Genomic DNA, 14,756 nt, shown 5'->3' with positions numbered 1-14,756 from the left:
CATAACTTCACCTGTGGTATGGAGCAGCAATGCACTGGTTATTGAGTGGACAAGAACTTGCAGATGTTGACCAGAGGTTCGTGTGCATAGTCCAATGCAGATGTTTCATGATCAGTGTGGGCTGTACTGCTGAACAGTCCACATCTGGGCTATTGCAAACCACTAAAAGAAGCTATCAGCTCAGACCGTCTACACCCACTATTCACTGGTATTAATACCTGGATATATAGGTGTTGGAAACGATTCCTGTTTGGGGGAAGGTATCAACATTTCAAAATTTTTCTGCAGATTTTTTTTTTTTCCATATATATGTTTCCTCAGAAAATGTAAGCTCTGGGAAAAGACCTCTATCAAAAGAAATTGGGTTTAGAAATTTGGCCTTTCTTTTTTAGAGCAGCTGAACGATGTGGACCTAAGTGTTGAAGGATCTCTCCAGCTCTAGCAAATGTCTGACATCAAGGATGCATGGCACATTAATATGTGGTTCATGGGGGCTCAGACACATCATTCAAGGACTAGGAGAGAAATCCTGCACCAGATAGATTAGAGGACGAATTGAGTGGGCCTTTATCTGTTGAAGGGACAAAGGGGCTACAGGTGGCTTTGTTTTGTTTTTATAAGTGGAACAAATGTATATGTCCTTCCCATGCCTACATGCATCTCAGCCTCTCCATGTTGACAGGAGCACATGTTCCAAAGTTGTTATACGCTTCTCCCAAATATCTATAGGATGCTGTCAGAGAAGACGTGGGAGAGTTTTGGGACCCAACACAGCAACCCTCGACTTCTTGTTCTAAACTGAATGCTTTCCATGCAGCTCTACCTCTGACATGAGCTCTGTAGCTCCTTCGAAGTAAAGGGAACGGTGACAAAGGGCATTATATGAGGAACTGGCCAAAGGCTAGTTTTTCACTCATTAGCACACATTGCTGATACAAGCTTAAGAAACCAGTGCCGCACGCCGAAGCCTCAGAGAATGGCTCAGCATGCTGAGAGTGAAGCTGTAAAAGGAAACTAGTCCATTTGCCCACCCTGCTCCATGCTGTACTTATCCAAGGTCCTCTGAGAACACCTGAAGCAGATCACAGACTCTTGGGCAATACCCTTAGGTTGCATGGGACAGATGTAAAACAGTGTCTACAAAAAAAGCTGCCATTCTCCTAGGGGCTTAATTGAAGACATAACACTCAAACACGACTAACGATGCCATCAAGCATAATGAGCCAACTGAACGAGGGGCATCTGGTAGAAAGCGAACAATACGCTAGGCAAGGCCCTCCAGTGGGACACAGAGGGTGCTGGAGGCAGGAATATTTCCTTTATATACCTGTGGAAGTCAGATTTACAAGACAGCTCAGCTTGCTAAATGCTCGGCTATGTTCCCAGTCACCGCGGGTCCGTAGCTCCCCATCTGAATCTCGGAAGACACAATCCTCCCCTCAGCACTTGGGCAGCTTCAGAGGATAAGACTGCCCTTTCAGGGATACCTACCTCCTAGCCCCAGAGCTGCTAGGGAGCACTGCTCTCAAGCCCAGCCTTCCCACATGGCCTAGAAACATGGCAGTGAACTGCTCCGGGCTCCTTCCTGCCCCCAGTCACAAAGCCACCAGAGACACTGCTGACGGGTGCACCAGACGGCTCTGCAGGAGAACTTTTGCCATGGTGTCTCCTGCTTGTGCACATGCAATCAAAAGAGCCCAGGAAGCCATACTACGCTCTTGTGTGTGACTACGAGAGATGGGAATATCAATGAAGAGTCCCTGGGCTCTTGTCCCTGCCTTTCCCCTGACTCACCAGAAGATTTGGGCACAGTGAATTCGTTCCTACACCCTAATTATCTCCTCACCTACTGCAGAGTCAAGACTTTCCTGCATTGCATGGTTGTGTTGAGAAGTTCCCATGGAGAAAGCATTTAAACAGAGAAGGCATTGCTGCAGTGCAAGGCAGTGCTTTCACAGTGTCTGGAGCTGAAGGAGGCCTGTGAAGGCCTTAGAGCTGCCAGAGCACACGTGTAAACAGGGGAGGTGGACACATAGGGACTAGGCAGTTCAGAGCTCTGGAGTATCATTTGACAAGTCTCTCTAAGGCCTCTCAGAGGAGAAACATTACTCAGGCAGGAAAGGATTGAATAAGGGACATTCCTGGCTGCCTTCTTGGGGAGGAAGGGAGTAGCCTTGGCCACTTTCCATTCCTCTATGGGGTGAAAGGACCTCTCCAAGGCTTCCAACCAGAGCAAGAGTACCCCTGCCTTGGCAGTCAAGGGCTCAGCCTACACAAGGGGTGGCAGAAAATGTACTCCCAGCCCTGGCATGCATGCCCAGGCCTTGGCTACAGGCTGGGGTTTCTTGGGCCCTTACCTGCAGGGCCTCTTCCTTTCCTGCCCAGGAAGGGGACACAGTGAAGCCTGACTCTGGAGCTCCTCTACCTTGCAGCCCAGTATGCCCTTTCACACCAGGCACACAGCCTTCACTTGGTGCCTGAGAATGTCTTGGTTGTGACCCCTGCCACCCCCAAGCCCAAACCGTGATCTGAGACTTACCACCCTCTGCCCCTGGTGCCAGGGGCCCCCAGCGTGCCCCAGGCCCATGGATTTTGGGGATCCATTGGCATGAGCCGTGCCCAAGAGCCTCAGCCCACTCCATCCTCACCTCACATATCACAGGAAGGAGCTTTCTCTCTCTCTAGTTAACTCTGGAGCAAAATACTTCCTCTCATCTGAAAGGGAACAACATCTTATAGCACCAACTGAACCTACAGCATCCATCTTTGAAGGGATCCAACATCTTTGGAAGCAGGTATGAAAACCCAGAAGTGCTGAAGGTTTGCATAAAGGACCGTTAATGTGAAGTTTCTTCTTACCACACCTTAGAGCATAGAAGCTCTAAATAGCAACCTCCTCCAGCAAGCCAGAGCCAATTGGCTGATTCAGCCATATGTATAAACTAAATAAAAATAAAAAAACAAACAAAAAAACAACTGCTATATATACCTCTCCATCAATACAGCTGAAAGCCCATTTCTGGAGTTTCAGGAAATATAGTGTTAAGATCCCTGACTGGTTTAAACATACACGACTCCACCAAAGACAGACAGCTAAGGACCTTGTCTGTGTTCTCTCTACATGTGTCTTTGAAAGTTGCAAAGTAAGCCATGTTTGCAATGGCGAAGCAATTTTAGCCTCAAAGCAACCTAAGGAATGGATGTGTTTGATGACCAATCCCTTCTGTAGGTGCCAAAATCATGGAGTAATGATTAGGAAGTTCACGCCCACCAATTACCACAACTAGGAAAACTTTTTGGAAACTATTCCACCAGACAGTAACAGGAATCACCAAGTGTGGTGCAAGACGGAAGAGAAGGAAGAAACATTTATGCATGAGTCCCTACAACCAAAATGCGTTGCCCTTTCAGGGGTTCCTTATCACTATTATATTCTTAGCTGCATAACATGATGACACTTTGGTCACACCTTAAGGAGAGGCTGGACTCTAAGAACTTTACCACCCAACCTACGGACTTCCTTTCTTTCAGTAGGACTGAAGCAAGGTTTATGCTTTAACTCCTTCAGGACATGGGGGAGAACCAGAGGGTAATGGAGATAAAGAGATCAGTCATTTTCATGTGAAGGAAAAGAAAACAAAAGAAATCAGATGCAAGTAACATCACTTTAAAACTGGGGCACCATTTTCTACTTTCGACTCAAGGGCTTTATGCAAGTGGCACACGAGGACGGTGAAACTCCGTAATACTTCCTTCACCTCTATGCAGCCCCAGCAAGCACTACCCAAGTGACCTGCACCAAGGTACTTGGCATTATGCGTCAGGTATTTACTGCGGAACTAACAACAGTAAACTATATTATATAGGAATGAAAGGAGGAAAAGAGCAGAGGTTTTTGCAGTAAATGTGAAGGAAGCACCTCCTCAGAGACCACGTGCCAACTCTTTGCCATAAGTGTAAGTTCCCAAGATGGGCATCAACAGCCTGAAATCTCCGTCATGGTGGGAATAGAGAGTAAAGGATTTAGTTGGATTTACCCATAGGTGTGACGATGACCTTCCATTGTATAGTGCACTTGGCTCCTTAACAAGGAACCAGAACTCATTAAGTTCACTGGAAGCTAGCCCGTGCATTTCAGTAGGTCGTGTAGCAGACAGATCCTGAATAGCTGGAGTGTCTAAATCCAGCAGATTAAAGTTTTAACACCATCCCTTGGAGGTGTGAAAAAAAAAAATTCTGTAATGTCCCAACCAAACGCTAGCATGGTTTTAAAGCACCAAAAATAGAAAACTCCACATAAAAGCAGATCCTCCCATGGAAACATGCGATTTTGAGGAAGAAAACACATGAAAGTTGCATTAACTCTTTTGTGTGCCTTCCAGTCAAGTCAAAGAGGAAATGAATTGAGCCTAAAATGTCTGAGGAAGAAACTTTGGGTGTAGAGTGAAACTGCAATTATCAGGCAACACACAGGCAATGAGTAAAAAAAGCATCTGCATGTATTACAGTGTCGTGTGCAATCAATTCTTTTCTGTTACTAATCAACACCTTTCCCATCCAGGGCATCTCCCATCCTCCGGGCAAGATGGGAAATAGTATAAAAGCAGTCACTACTCAGGGATCCTCTATCCACATCTCATCACCTCTCCACTCCAGCAAACCGAGTAAGTTGGACATCTCTCAATACCTTCTTCTGGTTGTGAATACATTGCTTTAGCAACTGCTTTAGATGAATTCTGCCAAAACACTGTGAGGATTCATCCTATTGGGGCCTTTTTCTGCTCTTTGGGTCGGAGGGGTTCGTGGATCACGCTATGTCTCCTCTTGTTGAAGTGTAGCTGTCTCTGCCTGCACACACAGTGGTGCTGGTTTTAAATTGCTGCTCAGCGATTCATGCTCGTACACCTGAGCAGTGCAGCACTCAGCTCAGGCCAGCTGCCCAAGTGTTTCCCGGGCCTTGCAGGTGGGCTCTACAGCCTGGGCTTCTGCATGTGTCTGCAAGATGTGCTGTTTGATGTGGGCAGAAGGGAGGTTGCGCACAAAGGCTTCAGAGGCATTGCTTAGGAGGTTTTTCACACTAGAAGTTGAGGAAGACAGCAAGATGGAAGCAAACAACAAAGTCACCTAATCCCTGGAGACCGCAGGCTCCTAGAGCAGAGCACACGACTGCAGGAGCTGAACTCTGATTCCTCACGTGCGTTATGTTCCCCTCTTTCCCTCCTGTGTTTCAGGCCAACCTCCACTGCAGGAACATGTCTTCCTACGGACAGCTGATCAGCTCCCGCTGCTACAACCCCTGTGAGGTGACCTGCCCGCGGCCATATGCCGATGCCTGGAACGAGCCCTGCGTGACATCCTGCGGTGACTCCAGAGCCGTGGTCTACCCACCCCCAGTGGCCATCACCTTCCCCGGACCCATCCTCGCCTCGTGCCCCCAGGAGAGCTACGTGGGCACCTCAGAACCCCAGTGCATTGGCGGCCCATACACTGCCGGCGGCTACCTGGGGTACAGAGGCTCAGTGGGCACCAGGTACTCCTACCCCTCCTATTCCCGTCAGCTCAACAGATACCGCTATGGAGGCTGTGGGCCATGCTAAAGCAGCAGGAATATTTTGGGGGAAAAAAAATGCCAAGAAATGGGTAATAAGATTCAGATTCTGGAATGAGCAGAGGGACATTGTTTTCAGAGGCACAAAACACCCGCTGCTTCTATTTATTGTGGGAGCCAAGGGTGCTCAGGAGCTTTGAAACTCTATCCAGTGCATGAAGTTCTCTTTTCTGTAGTACTCCATCTCTTTCCAAATGATGTTGATATGGCCTTATTCACGTAGCAGACCAGGTATGCAATCATCCAAGATCCACTCCCCATGATCAGAGTGATGTAGCAAGGAATTAACAGCCAATCCAATGCGACCATGTGTGCCAAGGTGTATCATCTGTCTGTGGCCTTTACCTTTTAAGAAAATGCATGTCAACATGTAAAGTGCAGAATAGGAAAATGGTGCTTTCCTTGTAAAGCTCTCTCTCTCTCCTCACTGAAAGCACTTATTCTTCCTCAGAGTGGGATTGTTGAAGCCTATCACTGCCAGAAAAAAAAGAAGACCGCCTTGTGCACATGCAGCTCCTGGGAGTGGGGGATTGGTTGTAGAACTGTTTCAATCTCTGGAACTATGTTCTTTCAATGTCTCACTTTTTTGCGTTGAAAATGTATGTTTCTCTTTTCATTCTAATTAAAACAAATCAGACTAAATTATCAGACTTTGGTTAACTTGCCTCTTTACCTTTTGTTTTATAAACCACTCATTGTAGTACATCTCTCTCAGGAGAAGTATTGGTAGTGCTGCGCACTGCCTATAACCCACTGTCCCATGCCAATGATATAAGAACCAAGTCCTTGAAATGATCAATGGCATTGCAAACAACCAGCACAAATAACCTTCCCCCGTCATAACTTCACCTGTGGTATGGAGCAGCAATGCACTGGTTATTGAGTGGACAAGAACTTGCAGATGTTGACCAGAGGTTCGTGTGCATAGTCCAATGCAGATGTTTCATGATCAGTGTGGGCTGTACTGCTGAACAGTCCACATCTGGGCTATTGCAAACCACTAAAAGAAGCTATCAGCTCAGACCGTCTACACCCACTATTCACTGGTATTAATACCTGGATATATAGGTGTTGGAAACGATTCCTGTTTGGGGGAAGGTATCAACATTTCAAAATTTTTCTGCAGATTTTTTTTTTTTCCATATATATGTTTCCTCAGAAAATGTAAGCTCTGGGAAAAGACCTCTATCAAAAGAAATTGGGTTTAGAAATTTGGCCTTTCTTTTTTAGAGCAGCTGAACGATGTGGACCTAAGTGTTGAAGGATCTCTCCAGCTCTAGCAAATGTCTGACATCAAGGATGCATGGCACATTAATATTTGGTTCATGGGGGCTCAGACACATCATTCAAGGACTAGGAGAGAAATCCTGCACCAGATAGATTAGAGGACGAATTGAGTGGGCCTTTATCTGTTGAAGGGACAAAGGGGCTACAGGTGGCTTTGTTTTGTTTTTATAAGTGGAACAAATGTATATGTCCTTCCCATGCCTACATGCATCTCAGCCTCTCCATGTTGACAGGAGCACATGTTCCAAAGTTGTTATACACTTCTCCCAAATATCTATAGGATGCTGTCAGAGAAGACGTGGGAGAGTTTTGGGACCCAACACAGCAACCCTCGACTTCTTGTTCTAAACTGAATGCTTTCCATGCAGCTCTACCTCTGACATGAGCTCTGCAGCTCCTTCGAAGTAAAGGGACCGGCGACAAGGGGCATTACATGAGGAACTGGCCAAAGGCTAGTTTTTCACTCATTAGCACACATTGCTGATACAAGCTTAAGAAACCAGTGCCGCACGCCGAAGCCTCAGAGAATGACTCAGCATGCTGAGAGTGAAGCTGTAAAAGGAAACTAGTCCATTTGCCCACCCTGCTCCATGCTGTACTTATCCAAGGTCCTCTGAGAACACCTGAAGCAGATCACAGACTCTTCTGGGCAATACCCTTAGGTTGCATGGGACAGATGTAAAACAGTGTCTACAAAAAAAGCTGCCATTCTCCTAGGGGCTTAATTGAAGACATAACACTCAAACACGACTAACGATGCCATCAAGCATAATGAGCCAACTGAACGAGGGGCATCTGGTAGAAAGCGAACAATACGCTAGGCAAGGCCCTCCAGTGGGACACAGAGGGTGCTGGAGGCAGGAATATTTCCTTTATATACCTGTGGAAGTCAGATTTACAAGACAGCTCAGCTTGCTAAATGCTCGGCTATGTTCCCAGTCACCGCGGGTCCGTAGCTCCCCATCTGAATCTCGGAAGACACAATCCTCCCCTCAGCACTTGGGCAGCTTCAGAGGATAAGACTGCCCTTTCAGGGATACCTACCTCCTAGCCCCAGAGCTGCTAGGGAGCACTGCTCTCAAGCCCAGCCTTCCCACATGGCCTAGAAACATGGCAGTGAACTGCTCCGGGCTCCTTCCTGCCCCCAGTCACAAAGCCACCAGAGACACTGCTGACGGGTGCACCAGACGGCTCTGCAGGAGAACTTTTGCCATGGTGTCTCCTGCTTGTGCACATGCAATCAAAAGAGCCCAGGAAGCCATACTACGCTCTTGTGTGTGACTACGAGAGATGGGAATATCAATGAAGAGTCCCTGGGCTCTTGTCCCTGCCTTTCCCCTGACTCACCAGAAGATTTGGGCACAGTGAATTCGTTCCTACACCCTAATTATCTCCTCACCTACTGCAGAGTCAAGACTTTCCTGCATTGCATGGTTGTGTTGAGAAGTTCCCATGGAGAAAGCATTTAAACAGAGAAGGCATTGCTGCAGTGCAAGGCAGTGCTTTCACAGTGTCTGGAGCTGAAGGAGGCCTGTGAAGGCCTTAGAGCTGCCAGAGCACACGTGTAAACAGGGGAGGTGGACACATAGGGACTAGGCAGTTCAGAGCTCTGGAGTATCATTTGACAAGTCTCTCTAAGGCCTCTCAGAGGAGAAACATTACTCAGGCAGGAAAGGATTGAATAAGGGACATTCCTGGCTGCCTTCTTGGGGAGGAAGGGAGTAGCCTTGGCCACTTTCCATTCCTCTATGGGGTGAAAGGACCTCTCCAAGGCTTCCAACCAGAGCAAGAGTACCCCTGCCTTGGCAGTCAAGGGCTCAGCCTACACAAGGGGTGGCAGAAAATGTACTCCCAGCCCTGGCATGCATGCCCAGGCCTTGGCTACAGGCTGGGGTTTCTTGGGCCCTTACCTGCAGGGCCTCTTCCTTTCCTGCCCAGGAAGGGGACACAGTGAAGCCTGACTCTGGAGCTCCTCTACCTTGCAGCCCAGTATGCCCTTTCACACCAGGCACACAGCCTTCACTTGGTGCCTGAGAATGTCTTGGTTGTGACCCCTGCCACCCCCAAGCCCAAACCGTGATCTGAGACTTACCACCCTCTGCCCCTGGTGCCAGGGGCCCCCAGCGTGCCCCAGGCCCATGGATTTTGGGGATCCATTGGCATGAGCCGTGCCCAAGAGCCTCAGCCCACTCCATCCTCACCTCACATATCACAGGAAGGAGCTTTCTCTCTCTCTAGTTAACTCTGGAGCAAAATACTTCCTCTCATCTGAAAGGGAACAACATCTTATAGCACCAACTGAACCTACAGCATCCATCTTTGAAGGGATCCAACATCTTTGGAAGCAGGTATGAAAACCCAGAAGTGCTGAAGGTTTGCATAAAGGACCGTTAATGTGAAGTTTCTTCTTACCACACCTTAGAGCATAGAAGCTCTAAATAGCAACCTCCTCCAGCAAGCCAGAGCCAATTGGCTGATTCAGCCATATGTATAAACTAAATAAAAATAAAAAACAAACAAAAAAACAACTGCTATATATACCTCTCCATCAATACAGCTGAAAGCCCATTTCTGGAGTTTCAGGAAATATAGTGTTAAGATCCCTGACTGGTTTAAACATACACGACTCCACCAAAGACAGACAGCTAAGGACCTTGTCTGTGTTCTCTCTACATGTCTCTTTGAAAGTTGCAAAGTAAGCGATGTTTGCAATGGCGAAGGAATTTTAGCCTCAAAGCAACCTAAGGAATGGATGTGTTTGATGACCAATCCCTTCTGTAGGTGCCAAAATCATGGAGTAATGATTAGGAAGTTCACGCCCACCAATTACCACAACTAGGAAAACTTTTTGGAAACTATTCCACCAGACAGTAACAGGAATCACCAAGTGTGGTGCAAGACGGAAGAGAAGGAAAAAACATTTATGCATGAGTCCCTACAACCAAAATGCGTTGCCCTTTCAGGGGTTCCTTATCACTATTATATTCTTAGCTTCATAACATGATGACACATTGGTCACACCTTAAGGAGAGGCTGGACTCTAAGAACTTTACCACCCAACCTACGGACTTCCTTTCTTTCAGTAGGACTGAAGCAAGGTTTATGCTTTAACTCCTTCAGGACATGGGGGAGAACCAGAGGGTAATGGAGATAAAGAGATCAGTCATTTTCATGTGAAGGAAAAGAAAACAAAAGAAATCAGATGCAAGTAACATCACTTTAAAACTGGGGCACCATTTTCTACTTTCGACTCAAGGGCTTTATGCAAGTGGCACACGAGGACGGTGAAACTCCGTAATACTTCCTTCACCTCTATGCAGCCCCAGCAAGCACTACCCAAGTGACCTGCACCAAGGTACTTGGCATTATGCGTCAGGTATTTACTGCGGAACTAACAACAGTAAACTATATTATATAGGAATGAAAGGAGGAAAAGAGCAGAGGTTTTTGCAGTAAATGTGAAGGAAGCACCTCCTCAGAGACCACGTGCCAACTCTTTGCCATAAGTGTAAGTTCCCAAGATGGGCATCAACAGCCTGAAATCTCCGTCATGGTGGGAATAGAGAGTAAAGGATTTAGTTGGATTTACCCATAGGTGTGACGATGACCTTCCATTGTATAGTGCACTTGGCTCCTTAACAAGGAACCAGAACTCATTAAGTTCACTGGAAGCTAGCCCGTGCATTTCAGTAGGTCGTGTAGCAGACAGATCCTGAATAGCTGGAGTGTCTAAATCCAGCAGATTAAAGTTTTAACACCATCCCTTGGAGGTGTGAAAAAAAAAAATTCTGTAATGTCCCAACCAAACGCTAGCATGGTTTTAAAGCACCAAAAATAGAAAACTCCACATAAAAGCAGATCCTCCCATGGAAACATGCGATTTTGAGGAAGAAAACACATGAAAGTTGCATTAACTCTTTTGTGTGCCTTCCAGTCAAGTCAAAGAGGAAATGAATTGAGCCTAAAATGTCTGAGGAAGAAACTTTGGGTGTAGAGTGAAACTGCAATTATCAGGCAACACACAGGCAATGAGTAAAAAAAGCATCTGCATGTATTACAGTGTCGTGTGCAATCAATTCTTTTCTGTTACTAATCAACACCTTTCCCATCCAGGGCATCTCCCATCCTCCGGGCAAGATGGGAAATAGTATAAAAGCAGTCACTACTCAGGGATCCTCTATCCACATCTCATCACCTCTCCACTCCAGCAAACCGAGTAAGTTGGACATCTCTCAATACCTTCTTCTGGTTGTGAATACATTGCTTTAGCAACTGCTTTAGATGAATTCTGCCAAAACACTGTGAGGATTCATCCTACTGGGGCCTTTTTCTGCTCTTTGGGTCGGAGGGGTTCGTGGATCACGCTATGTCTCCTCTTGTTGAAGTGTAGCTGTCTCTGCCTGCACACACAGTGGTGCTGGTTTTAAATTGCTGCTCAGCGATTCATGCTCGTACACCTGAGCAGTGCAGCACTCAGCTCAGGCCAGCTGCCCAAGTGTTTCCCGGGCCTTGCAGGTGGGCTCTACAGCCTGGGCTTCTGCATGTGTCTGCAAGATGTGCTGTTTGATGTGGGCAGAAGGGAGGTTGCGCACAAAGGCTTCAGAGGCATTGCTTAGGAGGTTTTTCACACTAGAAGTTGAGGAAGACAGCAAGATGGAAGCAAACAACAAAGTCACCCAATCCCTGGAGACCGCAGGCTCCTAGAGCAGAGCACACGACTGCAGGAGCTGAACTCTGATTCCTCACGTGCGTTATGTTCCCCTCTTTCCCTCCTGTGTTTCAGGCCAACCTCCACTGCAGGAACATGTCTTCCTACGGACAGCTGATCAGCTCCCGCTGCTACAACCCCTGTGAGGTGACCTGCCCGCGGCCATATGCCGATGCCTGGAACGAGCCCTGCGTGACATCCTGCGGTGACTCCAGAGCCGTGGTCTACCCACCCCCAGTGGCCATCACCTTCCCCGGACCCATCCTCGCCTCGTGCCCCCAGGAGAGCTACGTGGGCACCTCAGAACCCCAGTGCATTGGCGGCCCATACACTGCCGGCGGCTACCTGGGGTACAGAGGCTCAGTGGGCACCGGGTACTCCTACCCCTCCTATTCCCGTCAGCTCAACAGATACCGCTATGGAGGCTGTGGGCCATGCTAAAGCAGCAGGAATATTTTGGGGGAAAAAAAATGCCAAGAAATGGGTAATAAGATTCAGATTCTGGAATGAGCAGAGGGACATTGTTTTCAGAGGCACAAAACACCCGCTGCTTCTATTTATTGTGGGAGCCAAGGGTGCTCAGGAGCTTTGAAACTCTATCCAGTGCATGAAGTTCTCTTTTCTGTAGTACTCCATCTCTTTCCAAATGATGTTGATATGGCCTTATTCACGTAGCAGACCAGGTATGCAATCATCCAAGATCCACTCCCCATGATCAGAGTGATGTAGCAAGGAATTAACAGCCAATCCAATGCGACCATGTGTGCCAAGGTGTATCATCTGTCTGTGGCCTTTACCTTTTAAGAAAATGCATGTCAACATGTAAAGTGCAGAATAGGAAAATGGTGCTTTCCTTGTAAAGCTCTCTCTCTCTCCTCACTGAAAGCACTTATTCTTCCTCAGAGTGGGATTGTTGAAGCCTATCACTGCCAGAAAAAAAAGAAGACCGCCTTGTGCACATGCAGCTCCTGGGAGTGGGGGATTGGTTGTAGAACTGTTTCAATCTCTGGAACTATGTTCTTTCAATGTCTCACTTTTTTGCGTTGAAAATGTATGTTTCTCTTTTCATTCTAATTAAAACAAATCAGACTAAATTATCAGACTTTGGTTAACTTGCCTCTTTACCTTTTGTTTTATAAACCACTCATTGTAGTACATCTCTCTCAGGAGAAGTATTGGTAGTGCTGCGCACTGCCTATAACCCACTGTCCCATGCCAATGATATAAGAACCAAGTCCTTGAAATGATCAATGGCATTGCAAACAACCAGCACAAATAACCTTCCCCCGTCATAACTTCACCTGTGGTATGGAGCAGCAATGCACTGGTTATTGAGTGGACAAGAACTTGCAGATGTTGACCAGAGGTTCGTGTGCATAGTCCAATGCAGATGTTTCATGATCAGTGTGGGCTGTACTGCTGAACAGTCCACATCTGGGCTATTGCAAACCACTAAAAGAAGCTATCAGCTCAGACCGTCTACACCCACTATTCACTGGTATTAATACCTGGATATATAGGTGTTGGAAACGATTCCTGTTTGGGGGAAGGTATCAACATTTCAAAATTTTTCTGCAGATTTTTTTTTTTTCCATATATATGTTTCCTCAGAAAATGTAAGCTCTGGGAAAAGACCTCTATCAAAAGAAATTGGGTTTAGAAATTTGGCCTTTCTTTTTTAGAGCAGCTGAACGATGTGGACCTAAGTGTTGAAGGATCTCTCCAGCTCTAGCAAATGTCTGACATCAAGGATGCATGGCACATTAATATGTGGTTCATGGGGGCTCAGACACATCATTCAAGGACTAGGAGAGAAATCCTGCACCAGATAGATTAGAGGACGAATTGAGTGGGCCTTTATCTGTTGAAGGGACAAAGGGGCTACAGGTGGCTTTGTTTTGTTTTTATAAGTGGAACAAATGTATATGTCCTTCCCATGCCTACATGCATCTCAGCCTCTCCATGTTGACAGGAGCACATGTTCCAAAGTTGTTATACGCTTCTCCCAAATATCTATAGGATGCTGTCAGAGAAGACGTGGGAGAGTTTTGGGACCCAACACAGCAACCCTCGACTTCTTGTTCTAAACTGAATGCTTTCCATGCAGCTCTACCTCTGACATGAGCTCTGTAGCTCCTTCGAAGTAAAGGGAACGGTGACAAAGGGCATTATATGAGGAACTGGCCAAAGGCTAGTTTTTCACTCATTAGCACACATTGCTGATACAAGCTTAAGAAACCAGTGCCGCACGCCGAAGCCTCAGAGAATGGCTCAGCATGCTGAGAGTGAAGCTGTAAAAGGAAACTAGTCCATTTGCCCACCCTGCTCCATGCTGTACTTATCCAAGGTCCTCTGAGAACACCTGAAGCAGATCACAGACTCTTGGGCAATACCCTTAGGTTGCATGGGACAGATGTAAAACAGTGTCTACAAAAAAAGCTGCCATTCTCCTAGGGGCTTAATTGAAGACATAACACTCAAACACGACTAACGATGCCATCAAGCATAATGAGCCAACTGAACGAGGGGCATCTGGTAGAAAGCGAACAATACGCTAGGCAAGGCCCTCCAGTGGGACACAGAGGGTGCTGGAGGCAGGAATATTTCCTTTATATACCTGTGGAAGTCAGATTTACAAGACAGCTCAGCTTGCTAAATGCTCGGCTATGTTCCCAGTCACCGCGGGTCCGTAGCTCCCCATCTGAATCTCGGAAGACACAATCCTCCCCTCAGCACTTGGGCAGCTTCAGAGGATAAGACTGCCCTTTCAGGGATACCTACCTCCTAGCCCCAGAGCTGCTAGGGAGCACTGCTCTCAAGCCCAGCCTTCCCACATGGCCTAGAAACATGGCAGTGAACTGCTCCGGGCTCCTTCCTGCCCCCAGTCACAAAGCCACCAGAGACACTGCTGACGGGTGCACCAGACGGCTCTGCAGGAGAACTTTTGCCATGGTGTCTCCTGCTTGTGCACATGCAATCAAAAGAGCCCAGGAAGCCATACTACGCTCTTGTGTGTGACTACGAGAGATGGGAATATCAATGAAGAGTCCCTGGGCTCTTGTCCCTGCCTTTCCCCTGACTCACCAGAAGATTTGGGCACAGTGAATTCGTTCCTACACCCTAATTATCTCCTCACCTACTGCAGAGTCAAGA

General features: G+C 47.1%; 1 protein-coding gene across 1 annotated transcript; it reads left to right on the top strand.

Moving 5' to 3' along the window:
* Nucleotides 1-11,629: 11,629 nt before the first annotated feature.
* LOC132245737 (beta-keratin-related protein-like) lies at nt 11,630-12,697 on the top strand. The gene has a single exon (XM_059718591.1). It carries the CDS (start codon nt 11,649-11,651, stop codon nt 12,042-12,044), a length of 396 nt encoding a protein of 131 aa, XP_059574574.1. The 5' UTR covers nt 11,630-11,648; the 3' UTR covers nt 12,045-12,697.
* The last annotated feature ends 2,059 nt before the right edge of the window (nt 12,698-14,756 follow it).

This window comes from Alligator mississippiensis, chromosome 15, assembly GCF_030867095.1.
Source record: "Alligator mississippiensis isolate rAllMis1 chromosome 15, rAllMis1, whole genome shotgun sequence".
Lineage (NCBI taxonomy): Eukaryota > Metazoa > Chordata > Crocodylia > Alligatoridae > Alligator > Alligator mississippiensis.
The sequence above is the reverse complement of the archived record's forward strand: the minus strand, read 5'-3'. Positions and strand labels throughout refer to the sequence as shown.